Source organism: Perca fluviatilis, chromosome 2 (genome assembly GCF_010015445.1).
Source record: "Perca fluviatilis chromosome 2, GENO_Pfluv_1.0, whole genome shotgun sequence".
Classification (NCBI taxonomy): Eukaryota; Metazoa; Chordata; class Actinopteri; order Perciformes; family Percidae; genus Perca; species Perca fluviatilis.
Window position 1 is genome coordinate 7,141,592 of NC_053113.1, and position 20,742 is coordinate 7,162,333.

Here is a 20,742-nt window from a genome sequence, read left to right on the forward strand (position 1 = left end):
TGGATGCATGCACATTGTATGGGACCCAGGCAACGTTCTTCACGGGTAAAATTAATGATTATTTTTATTGCATTTTGGGTGTTTTTTCTTTTTCAATTTTATATCATTTAAAAAGATTTATTTAATGGTTTCAAAAACAGCATCCTGACTAAACTTTGACAAATTCCAGTCTGTGATCTGCTCAACATCCTCTGATCTAAACTATTAGTCAAAATAATTTATAATATCTGCTTTTTTAACTAAAAAATTAAGTACAATGTCATTTAAATTATGTTTATTGACCATGCATAAAAAACAACATTGAAAGATGTGGCAAACATGTTTTGAAGAAGCGCCACAAATTCACTTTTTTAACCTGAAGGACAACAAGTTCATTGTCGATGGGAAGACAACACAAGGGTCCAATGTGTGGGAATTCCTCCCATCTAGCGTTGAGATCATTTGTATCAATCTTAGTAAAGAGAGTCAACTGATGAACGTAATCATGATATGATCAAATTAACAAATGATTGCCATCAAGATGAAATGTATAGATTTTATTAAAGTGTAAGTCTCGCCAAAATTCATCCTAGGGTCTTTGTGAATGTACCTGATTCAAACTTTCATTTAAAAGCATATTTAGGACAGAAGCACCACTTTTAAGATTTACTGTATTCTCGTTTTTTGGTCAAATGGCCTTTTGAATGGGAGTACTAGGGGCATTTTTATGATAGCATCAACATCACTATTTTTAAACTACTAAGAAGGCTCTACACAACATGAAACTTTGCTCCAAGTATCACCATGGGGTCTACACCTTAACGAAAGCATTGACAACATTGTTTGTGTACCCAGAGTTTACTAAAAAGAGAGGTTTTGAACAACTCACCATAGCTCTTGTTTTTGGCCGCTACCACCTCGGCAGTCAAAACGAGTCAATATCAAAACAAGTAGACACAGAATTAGTATATTCCATGTGAACCGGTGTAGTTAAGGTGTAGAGCCCCTGGTGATACTGGGAGCAAAGTCTCATGTTGTGTCGAGCCTTCTCAGTGTTTTAAAATTTATTTTGAGGCTAGCATAAAAGTGACCCTAGCTCTCCCATTCAAAAGGCCATTTGACCGAAAAACGGGAATATGGTAAATCTTAAAAGTGGCGAATCCGTCCTTATTATGCTTTTAAATGAAAGTTTGACTTGGGTACATTCACAAAAAGACCCTAGGTTGCATTTTGGCAAGAGTTATGCTTTAAAAGCATTTAGAAACATTAGACTATGTGATGATTGTTTATAGAAACATTTGTTTTCCAAATTTTAAATATTTTACAATATGATTAAAAATATAAAAGGACATAATAGTAAGCAATAAGAGTTCATTATTTAGATTAGATTTTACATATCATTAAGTGTTTTTACAGTTAAAACGTTGATAATCACAGAGATGAAATCAGATGAGTGTTTTGTGTTTGAGTCTCAGATCTGCTTCTCAGTGCAGAGTGTGTGTGATGGTGAACAGACTGAACTTTGATTTCAACAGCTGATGTTCAGTCAGTATTTCTGTCCACAGGAGAGACTCTCAGTACTGCAGAGGACACAGAGACACTGAGGAACCAGGTAACCAGACCATAAACCCAGGATAAAGAGGCTGAGTGAATGTGGTGTTGAAGGTGTAAAGGTGGATCAGTGAGTCAGAGGAGACTGTGTAGAAGGACAGAGAGCCAGCAGGACAGTCCACATACACTGCTACTCTATCAGAGAAAGAGGAGGAGGAGATGGATGTTGTTCTGTTATTGTGCCGGACAGAGTAACCAACATCAGAGCAGTCAAGACTCCAGGACTGATCATTACGTCCAAACCAACAGTCACCACTGTCTCCTCTCCTGCTGATTCCTCTGTAACTCACTGATATATAAACATGTCCTCTCCTCTCAACCTCCCAGTAACAGCGACCAGTCAGACCATCTCTACACAGCAGCTGATAGGAGTCAAACCTCTCTGGATGATCAGGATATGGCTGATCCTCCTCCACACGTGTCACCTTCGTGTTGTTGTCAGACAGTTTGAGTTTTCTGTTCACTGTATTTGTGTCGAGTGTGAGTTCACAGAAATCTGACGGAAAGAACAAGACACAACACAGCTGCAGTTATTAACCAATGAGCACTTTGATGACATTAGAGGGTTGAATGAGTGATGTCACAGTTCAACCCAGTCTCACGGCAGTTTTTGAAATGTTCACATAATTTAATCTACTGATTTGTGTACATGGAGATGTTCATCCGTTTCCTCACGAATTTTAAACTAATGTATTTCAATGGGAAGCATCTTTCGTGATCACAGCACGATTCTTTCTGCCAGTCGGGCTGCAGCAGAGAAGCTGTATACAGCTTTGTTAATGGTATTTTTAGCCCAATAACCGCTGTTTTAATCATTTGTTCCCCAGATCTTATCACGGTTTATATGTATTTACTTTAATGTTATTATTTCGGTCTTCTTGCCATGGAAGCTGGATCGCTTTGTTATTTATTGATTTTTTTAAACTATAATGCTACATCTATCAACATTTATTTAGATGTTATCATGGTATTCATTTCTTTATTTAAATAATATTTATTATTTGGTTCTTATTAACGGTGAAATATTACAGTATGCTGTAAGACAGAACACTACAATACAGGCCGAGCTGGACGCATTCAAAGCTGATATCCCACAATGAAATGCAGGCATGTCTGATAAGATAAGAGCTACTTGTGGTTCCTAGAGTCTCTAAAAGTAGACTGGGGTCCAGAGCCTTCAGCTACCAGGCTCCGCTCCTGTGGAACCAGCTCCCAATTTGGGTTTGGGGGGCAGACACTGTCACCACATTTAAGAATAAACTGAAAACCCTCCTCTTTGATAAAGCTTACAGTTAGGGAGTGAGGAGTTGTAGCGTCCGCCTAATCACCCGCCCACCTGCTTCTCTTCGTAGTCATTAGATTTATTTTTCATATAATCAATAATATAGTGAGAGTAGAAGAAGGCAGGCCCATACCTGTCAAGTATCCCGTTTTGGCCGGGAAAGTCCCGTATTTTACCCTTCTTTCCCGCCTTCCTCCCATATTAGTATTTTCCCGTAAATCTCACGTATTTTAACCTGCGTTATTAAAAAATAACAATACCCCGGGCCCGAGCGGAGTAAAACAAAAACAAAAACATTCCCAATCTGAGCTCTGTCACTAGCCTCGCGATAACTTCCACCTGCAGTAGCCTACTACAGGTACTGTAGGTGGCAGTTGGCTCGGGAGCTAGTGGAGCGATGATGATGTGTCTAAGCGGAAAGAAAGAAGAAAGAAAAACAGACAGATGATGGACGCTACGACAGAGACGGTGCGCTGCCAAAACTTCTGAAGGCTTTACTCTGCATTCCCCATAGCAATGCAAGTTGAGAAAGGGTGTTTAGCATGGTACGAAAGATTGTTCCAGAGAATAGGAGGACGTTTGCGCTCTACTCTCATGTAAAATGAACCACTCTGGCCCCGCCCACAAATACACTCCATCCAAAACAGTCTTAAAGAATGCAAAGTCTGCAACAAATTTGTACAATAACTCACTAAAGAAAAGTTATGTGAAATTAAAAGAAAAACTGTAAAAGAAAAGCAATATGAAATGAAAAGAATGTGTGGAATGAAAATAAAATGTAGGCTAAATGTAAAGACAAGCCATGTTATAAATTGTAAATGTTTTCAGCATTCTGCATCAAGTGGTGATTTTATGTCTTAAAATGTAAGGGATACTGGAGCTTGGTTGGGGTGGTGGGACTGCTCGAGGTGGGCACTGGAAAATTTCCCTTATTTTCAAATCCAAAACTTGACAGGTATGGGCAGGCCAGTACAGCCCGATCCGGCAGGGGAGAGTCCAAGTCCGATCCGGTACCTCTCTCTAACCTGCCTCCCTCTCTTAGTTATGCAATTACAATTCTAGACTACCGGGGAAGTTCCTTCCTTCCTATTACACACTGAGCTGCTCTCTCATCTCTGTTTTCATTTGTTTCCTTTTGTATGCATCCTTGTCCCACAAATGCTTATTGCTAACCTAGCTCTGGAGTCTTTATGTTTCTTCTTCTTCTTCCCTGCAATGCCCGGCCGCGTTCTGCTGCGTCCGCTGCATCCACCCGTGCTCTGCAGTGCCACGTTACATCCCGCAACGCCCTGCTGTGATGTTCATACGCACAGAGTAGTCAGGATCCAGTATTGGAGACTGCACTCTTCAGTATGACATGAACTACAATGACTTCCTTTGAAGTCACTGTTCCATTATCCTTATTATGACTATTATTGCCACTGTTCATCACACCCCCAACCGGCCCGTCAGACACCGCCTATCAAGAGCCTGGGTCTGTCCGAGGTTTCTTCCTAAAAGGGAGTTTTTCCTCGCCACTGTCGCGATAGCCACTGCTAATGCTTGCTCTTGAGGGAATTACTGTAATTGTTGGGGTTTTGGAAATTATAGAGTGTGGTCTAGACCTACTCTATCTGTAAAGTGTCTCGAGATAACTCTTGTTATGATTTGATACTATAAATAAAATTGAATTGAAATTGAATTGAATCTGTGGAAAAATGTTGAATAAAACAGCAGTTATTGGGCTAAAAATACCAATAATAGCAAAGCTGTATACAGCTTCTCTGTTGTAGCCCGACTGGCAGAAAGAATTGTGCTGTGATCACGAAAGATGCTTCCAATTGAAATACATTAGTTTAAAAAACGTGCTGACCATCACGAAAAAAAATAGATGAACGTGTCCGTGAATCAATAGATTTAATTACATTAACATTTCATGAACTGCCGTGAGACTGGGTTGCGTTTGATGAATTAAATTAAAAACACACTTACACTTCCTCAGACCTGGTGTCAACCATCTGACTCCAACAGGCTCCACCCTGAAAGGAGGAGAGGGGGGGGGGGGCATTACATCACTCTCACACACACAGCTTTGTTTTAATCAATTGTAGGGTTGGAATTTACTCATTTTATATTCACATTTGGACTGTCAATTAAAATATGTAATTCAGTTTAATTTCCTTTAAAGAGTCCAATCATAAGAGAAGTTATGTCAGGAAACTTTCCAGATAGAGGAGGTCTAAGTCAGGATTTTATTTCATAGAACGCACAACATCCGTCTGCCCTCTAAAGCTTTTTACTGCTCCAGAAATCAGCTGTTCTTATAATAGCCTATTTGATGTGTATGAGAGTGTGTTCCTTGTGTACTTTATCATATCATAATGACCAGGGGCCTCATGTATAAAAGACTGCGCAGCTTTCATACCAGAAGATGGCGTACGGCCAAAACTTGAAAAGTACCTACGCACAGAAATATTCACATGTATAAAACCGGTCGAACGCCAGGTCCTGCTCAGCTTTCCTTTATACATCACAATCAACGTGAAATTGAGCGCACATGAATGAGTGACTGACCCCGCCTTGCCTCCTCCCATAAATGAATATGGAAATTACTATAAATGCGTCCCCGACGTCATTCTTTGTCCAATCACAACGGGTTATCCCGCTGCAGACGAAAAAAAAAAACTTCACTGACTGAGGTTGAGGTGCTGATCGCGGAGGTGGAGGCGAGAAATTTTTTTTCCGTTTGGAGGTGGATAAGCAATAAAAGAAAATGCCCAGAATGGCAAATTGTTACCGGGCGGTGAATGCACCGAACCATGGCAGAATAATAAAAAAATAAAGTTTAATGTCGAAGGGGAAAGCAAGAGAATAGTGGCAGCTCCACACCAGTTACAGAACAACATACATCTCAGTGTCAGTCCAAATTAAGCATTATAAGCAGTTTGAACTCACTGATGTAATGCCATTTATTTTATTTATTAAGTGTTAGTAGCTCAGTGAAACTGAGTCCAGCGCGAAGGAGACCTGACTCAGAGGAAGAGATGTTAGTGAGGCCAGCATCTCCACGGGAGGTGACAGTGCGCACAGATCCGCTATGCCACGCATGGATGAAATAATGAAATAGGAAATAGGACTACAGTAATAGAAATATGTGCAGAATTAAGACAGTCAAGATGGCCCATTGTTTGGTGGACCGGGTACACCTTGTTCACTTTATAGCCTACAAATCATCCACGGGATTAATGACGCATCACATGAGTTAGCCCCCCCGACACAGCGTTTGTTCCTGGGGAGATGGATCCGTGCGTCCCGCCTCCTGTGCGACTTGGATGTCTGAGCCTCAGCAACTAAAGACTCTAGACACTACTGCATTTTCCGTGTAATTTTCCGCGAGTAAGATATTTCATCCTATGGGAAATACAGAGGATGACTGAAAGTATTTTCTAAGTGGATTTATCAATCATTTTCTGTCCTCATGTTTAACAGAGATTACGTAACCTGCGAATTAAACAGTTGTGTGAAAGATGTGAAACATTGTCCACACAAATGATCAAACTTTTATGGAGTATCAGCGGATATAATTTTTTTTTTCATAGACAACGTTACAGACGTATGCCAGTAACTGTAGTGGAAACTTTATTTTGTAATGTTTAGTTATGTTAGTGATTTTCGGCACTTTTCAGTTAGAATTCGCCACGTTACAGAGCCAGAAAAGACTTTGCGGACGGCCCACACATTCTCACGACTGCTCAACAGTTTGCGTGACGGCCGCACATTTTCACGTCAAGTAAATTTTTTATACATCACAAAGTGTCCGTGAAAACCAGCGTACGCAAGCTTTTCGTGCGAACGCAACGTTTATACATGAGGCCCCAGGGGTCTCATTTATAAACGTGGTGTACGCACAAAACGGGGCTGAAAACGTGCGTACGCCACTTCCCCCGCAAAGGTTGGGATTTATAAAAAACAAACTTGACCTTTATAAATCACAAATTGACTACAAGTGTGCGTACGTGGATCAGCCTCTTATCCCGCCCTGAACACGCCCATTTTTAACCATAAATAGTCAATGCAAAGCACCTTGTGAATGCTGATCAGTATGTTAATGAGCCTGGCAGTTGTTCTTTCGTTACACCGAATCATGCCGAATCATGACGACTGGCGGAGAAAAAAAACAAAACAAAAACAACCTCTCAGACGCTCGGGAATTGCTGCCAATTGAATTATAATTTCGGCCTGTTGCCGCACAGTGTAGGGAAACTGGATCTATAGACTACCTTTATTAATAAAATCTTCCAAAACAGCAGGCATTATGGCACTCAGGGACAGCTTCGATATACCAGACGTATATAATAAGATTTAACAGAACTATATATTATATCCAAACAAGCCTTAGTGATAAAGTTGAAGATTATATATAATATTTATTTAACAAAAACACTTAGCTGTCTGACATTTCCCTCTGGAAACAGCCGGTTTCACCCAGAGTGGCGAGGACCTGTATTTGGACCGGGATGGCACGGTTCCGGCGCGTTGCCCTCTCTACTGGACCCAATTCAGTACACAGATCCAAGAGCGCAGCTATATTACTGTTACAGCTATATTAGGGAATTTAAATCGGCATATGAGCCAGTCATCGTCATGGTCCCTGAAGTCTCTTTTTCTCCTGATTCTTCCATTCCAGTCCTCCTGCAGGGCCAGCAGTGCCATCATGCAGCATTACGTACGGGTTCACCGCAGTATTTATATGTTTAGCCTACAAAAATTTGTGATTTTTAACACCTTGCTCAAATCACAGCATCAACTAGTGGTATCCCCCACCCCGAGATGCAATTTGAAATCGAAATGTAATAGGCAAACACACTTTTCTTCATGCAGGTTTTGTTATGAAAAGTATTAAAGTTCGGACTGATAACGAGGACATAGAGCGTAACGATTGCACGATAGCTTAACGGCTGTATTTCCAGACTTTGACATTTGATGATATATGCACAGTTTTGATTTAAGATTTGAGTTGGAGGTGTTTATGGAACAATTATCACTCAGAACAATTATCATTCAATTATCACTCAGTACAATCTTCATGATAGGGTGTGAAGAAATGTGCGTGAGGCATTAATACTTAAACATATTAAGAGTAGCCTAATCGTTATTCCCACATGTACTTTCTGCAGTCTGACTTCAGTTCACCACCTCACCATCTGCGTCGCCAATTCCTATTTTGTCTCCAAAATGTCGATGCGCATGGGTCAGAGGTTTCTTGAGGGAGGATCGCACATTCTCCCGTCAAGTTTGTTTTTTATAAATCACAACCTTTGCGTGGGAAGTGGCGTACGCACATTTTCAGCCCCGTTTTGTGCATACGCCACATTTATAAATGAGACCCCAGGTCATGAGAATATTACTGAAACTACAGGTTGTTGTTCTATAGCACGTGTCAAACTCAAGGCCCGTGGGCCAAATCCGGCCCCTAGCAAATTTTTATCCGGCCCGCATCTCTGTTCAGGTTCACAATAGATTTTGGCCCGCCTCGTTGTGCACCAAACCAAAAACTGTTTTTCAAACTGATATTATGCAACACTCAACGCAGAATCTGGCTGATTTGCAGACTTTGAGACTCAGAAATCCCCCCAGAACCAGAGAGTTTTCATAGTCAGGCCTGTGAAACAGGCTGTTGTGAGTCGGCTGTGTGGTGGCCTACCTTTAAAAATGTAATCATTGATTTGCTAAACTCTATAATGGCTAAGAAACGTTTTTGCTGACTTTTTAACAGCTTTATGTCGACAAAACTGTAAGCGAGAATGCTGTATAGGACCTGCAATAATACAGTCAAAGATATTTGCGTTTTCGATTCAATAAAATCATGTCAATAAACTATACACGTCTGGCCCTTGATGTCATTCTCATTTTCCAGTGTGGCCCTTAGTGAAATTCAGTTTGACACCCCTGTTCTATAGGATGGAGATGTCCGTCTCTAGTTGCTGATAAACTGATCTATAGGCTATATTAAACGCAGTGCTATTCAACCCAAGTTGCATGAAAATAAAAGCCCCACAGAGGGAAATGAATGAGATATGTCATAGAGTACAAATAACTGTGTGTGCCTATTATGTTTGGACATTTATGAATTCATGAATTAGACATTTTACAAAGTTGATGACGTTGCCCTGACTCAACAACTGGAGAACCAGTTGGACTTTAAAGGGAGTTTGGGAACTTCTTCCCTGGGATCTAACCTTTGACTGTTTAGGCTATCGTTACATTTGACGTGTTTACTGTCCATAAAATGTCATTATCATAGAATATATATATATAAATGTTACATAATGATGACAACAGCTGAAACAGACAGTATGACACCAATATGTGCTTGCAATATAAAAACAATTGGAGAGAGAGATAGAGAGAGAGAGAGAGAGAGAGAGAGAGATAGCTGATGGTGAGAATGCCATGTAGCCTAAAAATCATGTCCTTAAAGGAGAACTCCGGGCAATTTTTACGTTACTCTTGATCGCTATACCTATGTGAGTACTGACAATAGCAAAAAACCCAAAACAAACAGAATCGGTCTTAGCAAACTGGGGTTGCTGCAGCTAATACCCATAGCTCCCAGTTAGCTAAAACGGTAGTTTTGGGGGCATAACATAAAGAGTGCAGTTGTGCCTCTTAACAGACAATTGCAATTAAAATGTTTGTGCAACATGAACAGCGCTCTTACGTGACAACAAGATGCGTTTTCACCTGGTAGCTGCCGTCCGGGAGGGAGTGTGATCCAGCCAGACAGGCTTCTGTGATAATCCACACGCAGCAGTTCCGTGTGTATTTGTAGCATATATACAGTGCCTTGCGAAAGTATTCGGCCCCCTTGAACGTTTCGACCTTTTGCCACATTTCAGGCCTCAAACATAAAGATATAAAACTGTAATTTTTTGTGAAGAATCAACAACAAGTTTGTCCCAATTATGAAGTGGAACAAAATTCATTGGCTATTTCAAACTTTTTTAACAAATAAAAAACTGAAAAAGTGGGCGTGCAAAATTATTCAGCCCCTTTACTTTCAGTGCAGCAAACTCTCTCCAGAAGTTCAGTGAGGATCTCTGAATGATCCAATGTTGACCTAAATGACTAATGATGATAAATAGAATCCAGCTGTGTGTAATCAAGTCTCCGTATAAATGCACCTGCTCTGTGATAGTCTCAGAGGTCCGTAAAGCGCAGAGAGCATCATGAAGAGGAACAAGGAACACACCAGGCAGGTCCGAGATACTGTTGTGGAGAAGTTTAAAGCCGGATTTGGATACAAAAGATTTCCCAAGCTTTAAACATCCCAAGGAGCACTGTGCAAGCGATAATATTGAAATGGAAGGAGTATCAGACCACTACAAATCTACGAAGACCCGGCCGTCCCTCTAAACTTTCAGCTCATACAATGAGAAGACTGATCAGAGATGCAGCCAAGAGGGCCCATGATCACTCTGGATGAACTGCAGAGATCTACAGCTGAGGTGGGAGACTCTGTCCATAGGACAACATTCAGTCGTATACTGCACAAATCTGGCCTTTATGGAAGAGTGGCAAGAAGAAAGCCATTTCTTAAAGATATCCATAAAATGGGTTTTAAAGTTTGCCAAAAGCCACCTGGGAGACACACCAAACATGTGGAAGAAGGTGCTGTGGTCAGATGAAACCAAAATCGAACTTTTTGGCAACAATGCAAAACGTTATGTTTGGCGTAAAAGCAACACGAGCGCATCACCCTGAACACACCATCCCCACTGTCAAACATGGTGGTGGCAGCATCATGGTTTGGGCCTGCTTTTCTTCAGCAGGGACAGGGAAGATGGTTAAAATTGATGGGAAGATGGATGGAGCCAAATACAGGACCATTCTGGAAGAAAACCTGATGGAGTCTGCAAAAGACCTGAGACTGGGACGGAGATTTGTCTTCCAACAAGACAATGATCCAAAACATAAAGCAAAAATCTACAATGGAATGGTTCACAAATAAACATATCCAGGTGTTAGAATGGCCAAGTCAAAGTCCAGACCTGAATCCAATCGAGAATCTGTGGAAAGAACGGAAAAACTGCTGTTCACACAAACGCTCTCCATCCAACCTCACTGAGCTCGAGCTGTTTTGCAAGGAGGAATGGGCAAAATGTCAGTCTCTCGATGTGCAAAACTGATAGAGACATACCCCAAGCGACTTACAGCTGTAATCGCCGGCAAAAGGTGGCGCGACTACAGTATTAACTTAAGGGGGCTGAATAATTTTGCACGCCCAATATTTCCAGTTTTTATTTGTTTAAAAGGTTTGAAATATCCAATAAATTTCGTTCCACTTCATGATTGTGTCCCACTTGTTGTTGATTCTTCACAAAAAATTACAGTTTTATATCTTTATGTTTGAGGCCTGAAATGTGGCAAAAGGTCGAAAAGTTCAAGGGGGCCGAATACTTTCGCAAGGCACTGTATCCATTTTGTGTGTGATCCATCTGGCGTTGATGAGTTGGAGCAGTGGCGATCGGTGTGTTAGTTTCCTTAGCCGGGCTAGCAGGCCCGGCGGCGTCCCTGCTTGTGCTTCCTCCCCGCCCTCCTCGCTTGCCGAGGCGGACAACAATCCAACGAGCGCCGGCTGGTCTGGTGGATGTCCTCCAGAAAGCCGTTCATGCCTTTCGCGGCGGAAAATAGTAGCACGGCGAGCTAGCAACCGGCAGGAGGTATGAGTTGAAAACGCATCTTGTTGTCACATAAGAGCCATGTTCATGTTGCACAAACATTTTGTGTCTATTACGAGGCACAAATGCACTCTTTATGTTATGCCCCCAAAACTGTCGTTTTAGCTAACTGGGAGCTATGGGCATTAACTGCAGCAACTTCAGTTTGCTAAGACCGATTCTGTTCGTTTTTTTGCTATTGTCAGTGCTCACATCGGTATAGCGATCAAGATTAACGTAAAAATTGCCTGGAGTTCTTCTTAATATGATCGAAAACAGGATAATCATCATAACTGTAATATTAATGTCCATGTAAACACATATTAAACAAACAACATGCTAGATCTGTGGGTTCAGCGATAGCAGCGTCCATAGCAATCAGCAGTTTATCTACGGCAGTGGCGGGCCATGTATTTTACACCTGGGCCTTCAGTACTATCCTACAGCAATTAAATCTCCTTTGAATAACCTCACCATGACACTAGAACATTACCGTGTGGAATAACGTGATTTAACACAAGGCTCAACACCTAGAGACACCTAATACACTACTGCAGAGACATGAACACACACTGACTGAAGCATCACTTTCACGCAGTATGACAGCATGCTGCATCATATAGTCAAAATGAATGGAATTACCAAAGAAACCAAAACAAAGCCACAACAACCGGTCATATTTACTCATACGGTTGCCACAAAGCAATCAAAAACACAAATAACACAATCAGCGATCAACAGCCCTCCCCACAAATTCCAGCCAAGCAGCGGGGGCTTAACACACACGTCACCACGCACACACAAAGGCACAGCAGCCACTGACACTGCTCAACTCTTTAATACCTAAAGCCAGCAGTAATAGCTAGTAAAATCATTTCACTAAAATTATGAAAAATCCATAAAACTAACCAAAAGCTGCTTTCTTTCAATAACTTTACATCTAAAAATGTACTTGCAGTGTATACAATATATAAAATACATATGAAATTGATAAATATATATTTATATTAGAAATGAATATATAGGCCTTTAATTATAAAAAATATAATTTTCTGATTCTGACAATCTCTTGGCCAGCAGAGAAGGCCTTGATGGCCCTGACGAGCCACCTCTGATCTACAGATCGAGACATAACAATGAATATTCTGATTAATAGTGGATGGCTTGTGCGTGAAATAACGTATAAATAATGAGGAAAATATAACTGAACATAGCAGAGAGCAGAACAGACTATGTGTGCATTTACACATTGTTATCATTTGATAAGTGTCTCATAAAAAGAATGTATGCACAGTGCGTACAGGATTATGGCTTCTGGCGCCACAATATAATTTACAGAGACCCAATAATTCCCCCAAGAGCAAGCCTCTGCTGCAACAGGGGACCTTTCTCTGTAGAGAAACATGAACATGACATCACTTACACACACATATATTGTGTTTGCACCGCAGTGACTAGGAAAAAGCGTTTTGAGGGACGTTTTTAACTAAGAGTGGGTACTCTCCCAGCACAAGAGGAACTTAGAGAAATAATTGGTCCAGACCTCAGTGTACATCTCTGATTGATCACATGAGCCATGCAGAACCGGCAACTGACATTTTAAACAGCTAGCTAACTAGTCTGTCAAAGGAGTAATTAATGCTTCATCCACACACTTCTCACAGCCTAAAAAGCACAATGCTTTGTGCTAAGCTAGGCTAAACCTGTCCTGGACCTTTCTCTGTCAAGATGAAACTGATTTGATACCGGGAAAGAGGTAAAGAAGGATGTTTCTTAAAACCATGGACAGTTCCTTTAACATACAGAGATGTGTCCAAACTACATATTAACAAAAGGGAGTTATCATTTTAGTTCCTGGAGATGTTCTCCTTTTGTTTATCAGTGTTTGTACCTGAGAGTTTCCAGTCTCGTGAGAGGATCTTTCAGTCCTGCTGACAGCAGCTTCACTCCTGAGTCTCCTGGATGATTATAGCTCAGGTCAAGCTCTCTCAAATGAAAGGGGTTGGAGCTCAGAGCTGAGACCAGAGAAGAACAGCCTTCCTCTGAGATCAGACAGCCTGACAGACTGCAAACACACAGAACAACACACAGGAACCCTCTATCAACACGTGAAGCCATGTTTTAGTTTTTTTGTTTGTTCGTTGTCCAGGTACATTTTGGTACAGATTTAGAATACACCTTTAAAATCATCTGTGGTATTTAATTATTTAACAACAAAAGTAAACAATGAAAAATCCTCATGGAAATTAACTCTGAGTCTAGATATAAATAACTATGTATTTAATAACTACTACTACTAACTACAAAGCTACATGTCATCTGTTTTATCAACTAAAGTTAATCAGTTTAAATGGTCATCAGTTGAATGGGTTAATGAATCCTGACCTGAGATTCTCCAGTGTGCATTGTGGACTCTTCAGTCCAACAGAGATCAGCTTCCCTCCTGAATCCTGCAGGTTGTTGCTACTCAGGTCCAGCTCTCTCAGACTAGAGGACTTAGAGCTGAGAACTGAGGACAGAGCTTCACAGCTTCTCTCTGATAGGTTACAGCCACTCAGTCTGGATAGACAACAGGAAACAAGTCAGATAACATATTTGTTTAAATGTTGAGTCTGGACTTTTGGTATATTTAGTATAAATATGACAAGTCTAAATCCCTTGTTAGTTTTGTAAGATTATTTTTGGGGCATTTTAAGCCTTTATTTGAAAGGGCAGTTGAAGACATGAAAGGGGAGAGAGAGGGAGGAATGACATGCACCAAAGGGCCGCAGGTCGGAGTCAAACCCAAGCCCACTGCATCGATGAGTAAGCCTCTGTATATGGCCGCCCGCTCTACCAACTGAGCTATCCGGGTGCACCTTTTTGTGTTATTTAAAAAAAGTTGTATATAACTAATCAAGACTGAATCAGGAATCAAAGTCACATGATATTAAAATCTAAAGGATTTCTAGATCTCAGCCACAGTTCATATTTCATGCGATTATAAATAAAAACAAAATACTTTGGAATAATTGAAAGATTTTCCAGAATTAGTCCTGACATAAAAAGGGCTGTTTAAATTAAATGAAGCTTAAAGTTTATATAAATATCTCAAATTAAAGACAAACAGCAACTTTATCTGACCTGAGAGTCTCCAGTGTGCAGTGTGGACTCTTCAGTCCAACAGAGATTAGCTTCCCTCCTGAATCCTGCAGGTTGTTGTTACTCAGGTCCAGCTCTCTCAGACTAGAGGACTGGGAGCTGAGAACTGAGGACAGAGCTTCACAGCTACTCTCTGACAGGTTACAGCCACTCAGTCTGGAGAGATGACAGGAAGCAAACAAGTAATTTATTATTAACTCCTGTTGAAAGATAGCAGAGTATTTATTGATAAATAAATCATACTTACAGAGCTTTGTTGGAGGGACGGTAATGAAGAACACGGATAACGATTGTGTTTAAATTTTAAGTCTGTCAACATATTATAAATAAGAACAAAATGCTTTGGAAACATTCAAAGATTTCCGAATCGTTAAATTTTAAATCCTGATGTGAAAAGAGCAGTTTAAATTCAATAAAGCTTAAAGTTTAGAGAAATATCATATAAGAAGACAAATAACGATTGTGTTTATAGGTTGAGTCTGAACTTTTGGTGATACAGTATATGAAATCCCTTCTCAGCATTTTTAAATATCTGCTGCTCTACTACTGGAAACATGATAATTAATTGTGACTGAATTAAGCAATATTACACGAGAGAGTTTGATTTAACGTCATTATTGGCACCACATTTATGCGGCTAGGACCGAGGCACTGGTGCAAAGGTTCATAAGCATGACTGAAGAATACCCGTGTCATTATTGATATGTCCGTGGCAAAGCTGATGTGATCCAAACGACTGATGTGATCCAAACAACTGATGTGATCCAAACTATTCCAGCAACAGTTAACCAGAGTGTAAAAAATGTTTAATCCAACGATTCACTTCTCATCCTCTTCCAACCATTCATCAAAACTAAGTCTTCCATATCAATCAAAATCAACAACAAAACGATCCACTGTATCAATATTGTACGCTAAAGTTTTTTTTATTCAGCCCTGGAAGTTACAATGTTGCCATGGAAATGGCGGAGAAATATGTGATGCACCAGGTGTGCTCAAATGGCTCAGGGTGTGCTTTCATGCTGATTTGAGTATGTTCTAAATGTTTAGTTGACCAATCTGATTGTCTGGTCGGATTCACTTGTTGTATAATCAGGAATAAACAAATGTCCAGTAATCAAAATCACATGATATTAAAATGTAAATTATTTCTGGATCTCAGCCACAGTTCATATTTCATTCTTTATGAAGTAATTCTAAATCAGAATGAATTACTTGGGAAACATTCACATTTTTTGAATGTTTCCAAAGTATTTTTCAATACTGTGTTTTCAAAGATTATTGTTCTTAACCTGACCTGAGAGTCTCCAGTTTGCAGTGTGGACTCTTCAGTCCAACAGAGATCAGCTTCACTCCCGAATCCTGCAGGTTGTTGTTACTCATGTCCAGCTCTCTCAGACTAGAGGACTGGGAGCTGAGAACTGAGGACAGAGCTTCACAGCTTCTCTCTGACAGTTTACAGCCACTCAGTCTGGAGAGACAACAGGAAGGAAACAATATTTGTATTTATAACTCCTGTTTAAAGATATCAGAGTGTTTATTGATGAATAAATCCTACTTACAGAGCTTTGTTGGAGGCTTTGACCACTGGCAGCAGCCTCAGAAGAGCCTGTTCTGAAGCAGGGAATTTCTTTAGGTCAAACACATCCAGATCTTCTTCTGATGACAGTAACATGAAGCCCAGAGCTGACCAGTGAGCAGGAGACAGTTTAAATGAGGAGAACCTTTCTGATCTCAGGTACCGTTGGATCCCTTCCACTAGAGAATAGTCATTCAATTCATTCAGACAGTGGAACAGATTGATGCTTCTCTCTGCAGACAGATTCTCACTAATCTTCTTCTTGATGTACTCCACTGTTTCCTGATTGGTCTCTGAGCTACTTCCTGTCTGTGTCAGCAGACCTCGTAGGAGATTCTGATTGGTCTGCAGTGAAAGGCCCAGGAGGAAGCGGAGAAATAAGTCCAGGTGTCCATTTGGACTCTGTAAGGCCTTGTCCACAGCACTCTGGTAGAACTGTGTTGAGGTTGTTTGTTCTTCTGACAGCAGGTTGACTCCAAAGTTGGTGAATGTCAGATGGACATGAAGAGCAGCCAGAAACTCCTGAACACTCAAATGGACGAAGCAGAACACCTTGTCCTGGTACAGTCCTCTCTCTTCTTTAAAGATCTGTGTGAACACTCCTGAGCACATGGAGGCTGCTGTGATATTGATGCCACAGTCTGTCAGGTCTGATTCATAGAAGATCAGGTTGCCTTTCTGCAGCTGCTCAAAAGCCAGTTTTCCTAGAGACTCCATCATCTTCCTGCTCTCTGGACTCCAGGGTGGATCTGTCTCAGAACCTCCATCATACTTGACATTCTTCCGTTTGGACTGAACCACCAGGAAGTGGATGTACATCTCAGTCAGTGTCTTGGGCAGCTTTCCTTCCTTTCTGGTCTTTAACACCTTCTCCAGAACTGTAGCAGTGATCCAGCAGAAGATTGGGATGTGGCACATGATGTGGAGGCTTTGTGATGTCTTGATGTGGGAGATGATTCTGTCTGCCTTCTCTTCATATGGAAATCTCTTCCTGAAGTACTCCTCCTTCTGAGGGTCAGTGAACCCTCTGACCTCTGTCACCATGTCAACACACTCAGGAGGGATCTGATTGGCTGCTGCAGGTCGTGTGGTTATCCAAAGGCGAGCAGAGGGAAGCAGTTTGCCCCTGATAAGGTTTGTCAGAAGCACACCAACTGAGGCGGACTCTGTAACATCAGTCAGGATCTCAGTGTTGAGGAAGTCCAGAGGAAGTCGACACTCATCCAGACCGTCAAAGATGAACACAACTTGGAACTCTTCAAACCTGCAGATTCCTGCTTCTTTGGTTTCACTAAAGAACAAATGAACAAGTTCCACCAAGCTGTACTTTTTCTCTTTCAGCACATTAAGCTCTTTGAAGGTGAATGTAAATGTGAACTGGATGTCCTGGTTTGCTTTGTCTTCAGCCCAGTCCAGAGTGAACTTCTGTGTTAAGACTGTTTTCCCGATGCCAGCCACTCCCTTTGTCATCACTGTTCTGATTGGTTCATCTCTATCATGTGGGGTTTTAATGATGTCTGCACATATGATTTTTGTTTCTGGTCTGTCTGGTTTCCTGGATGCTGTTTCAATTGTTCTGACCTCATGTTCATCATTGACCTCTACGGTCCCTCCGCCTGTTATGTAGATCTCTGTGAACATCTTATTCAGAAGGGTTTTGTTTCCAGCTTTTGCAATCCCCTCAAACACACACTGGAACTTCTTTTGTGAGTTGGATTTGACTTTTTGCTGGCATGAAGCAAGAATTTCTGTAAACATAAAACAATGAAACCAATGAGGGGCTGTTGCAGATAATGTGCACATTTTTGTTTTCCTGAATCTATTCAAGAGATTCACTTATTTAAAATGTCTTATTATTCCTCAACAACAACTGATATGTTGTGTCCATGTCATGCATCCATGAACTCTCTGGTCTCCAAAGAAACCAGAAGGTATATGTTTTAATTACAGAGGGATGTTAATTAATATTGTCCAAGGTATTTAACACAGTGGCATCAGTGTGTGCAAATGTTAAAGTGATGGTTCGGAGTAATTTCACCCTAAGGTCCTTTGCACCATGATCTCGAGCCAAACACCCCCCCAGAAGCTTTTTTCACCTGGGTCGAACATTGGGAGCGTTAGCGTAGCGTAGCGTTATCAGCTGAATAGCTTAGCGCAGAGGCTAATGGATCCGAAGTGTCTCTTAACATTACCCCACTAATAATGCCCAAAATGATACCAAACGTCTACAGTAGTACAAATAGGTTATGCACTCATAAAACGATGGATTGTAAAATTTGTAAGTACACCAGAAGTTTATGTAAATAACACTTGCCTGCTGGCTTGGGGTGTTTGGCTCGAGGTCATGGTGCAAAGGACCCTAGGGTGAAATTACTCCGAACCATCACTTTAACCAGAAGAGCCAACAAAAACAGGATTTTGTGGCTTTGTTTCATCAACTTTGTTCTTGGAGACACTTTACATTTTGTGTCTGTGGTAGATGCTTGCTTTGGTAGCTTGTTCTGTTGTTGTAATCACAATATATACGCCTATCTTTGTAGATAAGAGGGAGACATTGGCTACTGTCTGTTGAAGACATTGTGATATATTTATTTATTTTCTATTTCACATTATTATGGCTTACCTGCAGGTTCTGAGATGGTGTTTGATAAATTCTCCAGTAGATAATTCTGATTCATCTTCACTAAAACTATTCTGGTCACTTTAATGGTGTTCATACTGTAGGTCGAGAACATCTGGTCCACTGTCTTCACTCTGTTTACCTTCTCCAGTTTGCTTTTTCGGATTGCTGGGAAGTCTTCAAGGGCCCCTTTCTGCTGCAGGTGCCACTTAAATTTTTCAAAGTCCTCAGCTCCCAAATCTTCTAAAGTTCCCAAGACGACCTCTTGAGGTGTCTCCATCTTTGGTCCCTGCAAAGATCCAAAAGATATCAAAAGTACATTGTCAACTAATAGACATTTTTTGGGGTTAAAAATACTCCGATTATCAAAATAGACATATCGTAGATTGAGATGACAGTTTTTTATTAGTTTTAAATAGAAGCAGAAAAATATTGATGTAGAAATATGTGCACATACAACTTAATAACTAAAAAACATGGATTCATGAACCAAGAATATGGATCAATAAACTTTGCATTCCTCTGACCATAAAAAAGTTAAGCAGTGGTCAAAAGTACAATGCCACAGAATACCACTGGAATCACTGTTGCCTTCGGTTTACACATCTTTTTAGATCTTCTTTAAGCCCTTGGTATTTTCCAGGCTTCTGTGTTCCTTCTTCTTGATGTTGCTGTCTTTTGGGATTGCTACATTTATCACAACTGCCTTTTTCTGCTGTTTGTCGACCACCACAATGTCCAGTAGTTTAGCCATTACAATTTTATCAGTCTGGATCTTTCATTCAGAAACCACTGGAGGAGCCTCCCACTTTGACCATGGGACTTTCAGCACATACTTGGCACAGATTTTGCCGTAAACTATGCCAGCCAACTGAGAGAGACAAGGTAGATGTGACGTGAGCAACCCGTTTGAAAGTTGTGAGTCTTCTGGTAGCTGTGCCAAGAGAAATCACAATCATTCCCAATTTTGCAGAGACGGAGAGCGTAGGTATATGTTAGGAGATAACATAGGCACAGGGTAATTATTGCTAACTAAAATGCTAGTTAACATTAGTAATTAAACTTAAACAGCTAATGTAAGTCGAAACTGCCACAGGTTTCTACTGCCTGAGATATTCACTTCACTCACAGCAGGTCATCACTTGGCCATCTTCCTGATGTACTCCTGGATATTTGTTGTTTTATCATGGATAGTGGCTCTGATGCTAACTAGTCCTCATCTACCCTCCTTCCGCTTGTTGTATAGTCTCAGGTTGCTAGACTCCATGCATTGTGAAGAGCATTATTGTCTTGATATCAGTGGCCACTATCTCTTCCTTTGCCAGGTTATTATAGACTTTTTTCACGGTAGACATGTTGACATGTCATAGTAGGAAAAGCACAGGTGTATTCAAAACCATTAATGGTGGCTGCATTCCACTTAGGAGAGGCCCTGGTGTTGTGCATGCTGACTCACTGAAACAGCTTACTGGGACACTTGATGAAATTGAACCATCGTTAAGGTTATCAATTTCAGCTGTGCTTTTCCTACTATAACAGGTCAAAATGTCTGCTGTGAAAAAGGTCCGTACCAGTGGGGTATCTGATGACCGGCATTGTGTATGTGTTTGTAATGATAGGTAGCTGCATGCCACCGTAGTTGCAGTCGTGATGTCATCGGTGTTCACCCAGTGAATGACTGAAAAACATGTAGGCTACACTCGTCAATAAAGAAGCAGGTTGAACTCATATCGGACTAACGGGTTCTTTCTTAATTATTGTCGTTCATGACAGTGTTGATGGCTCTGACCTTGTTTTTTTCCATTAAGCTGACTCCTCAGGACTTGCCATA

General features: G+C 40.9%; 1 protein-coding gene across 1 annotated transcript in view; it reads right to left on the bottom strand.

The window, feature by feature from the left end:
* Positions 1-1,137: 1,137 nt before the first annotated feature.
* LOC120543599 (NLR family CARD domain-containing protein 3-like) overlaps positions 1,138-20,742 on the bottom strand; it is a 56,811-nt gene continuing 37,206 nt past the window's right edge. Inside the window, exons 11-15 of the mRNA XM_039776743.1 lie at positions 16,010-16,183; positions 14,695-14,868; positions 13,463-13,636; positions 4,844-4,890; positions 1,138-2,086 (exon numbers count right to left, since the gene is read on the bottom strand). Of these exons, the coding sequence (XP_039632677.1) occupies positions 1,554-2,086; positions 4,844-4,890; positions 13,463-13,636; positions 14,695-14,868; positions 16,010-16,183 (1,102 nt within the window). The 3' untranslated portion in view covers positions 1,138-1,553. The remainder of the gene's footprint in view (positions 2,087-4,843; positions 4,891-13,462; positions 13,637-14,694; positions 14,869-16,009; positions 16,184-20,742) is intronic.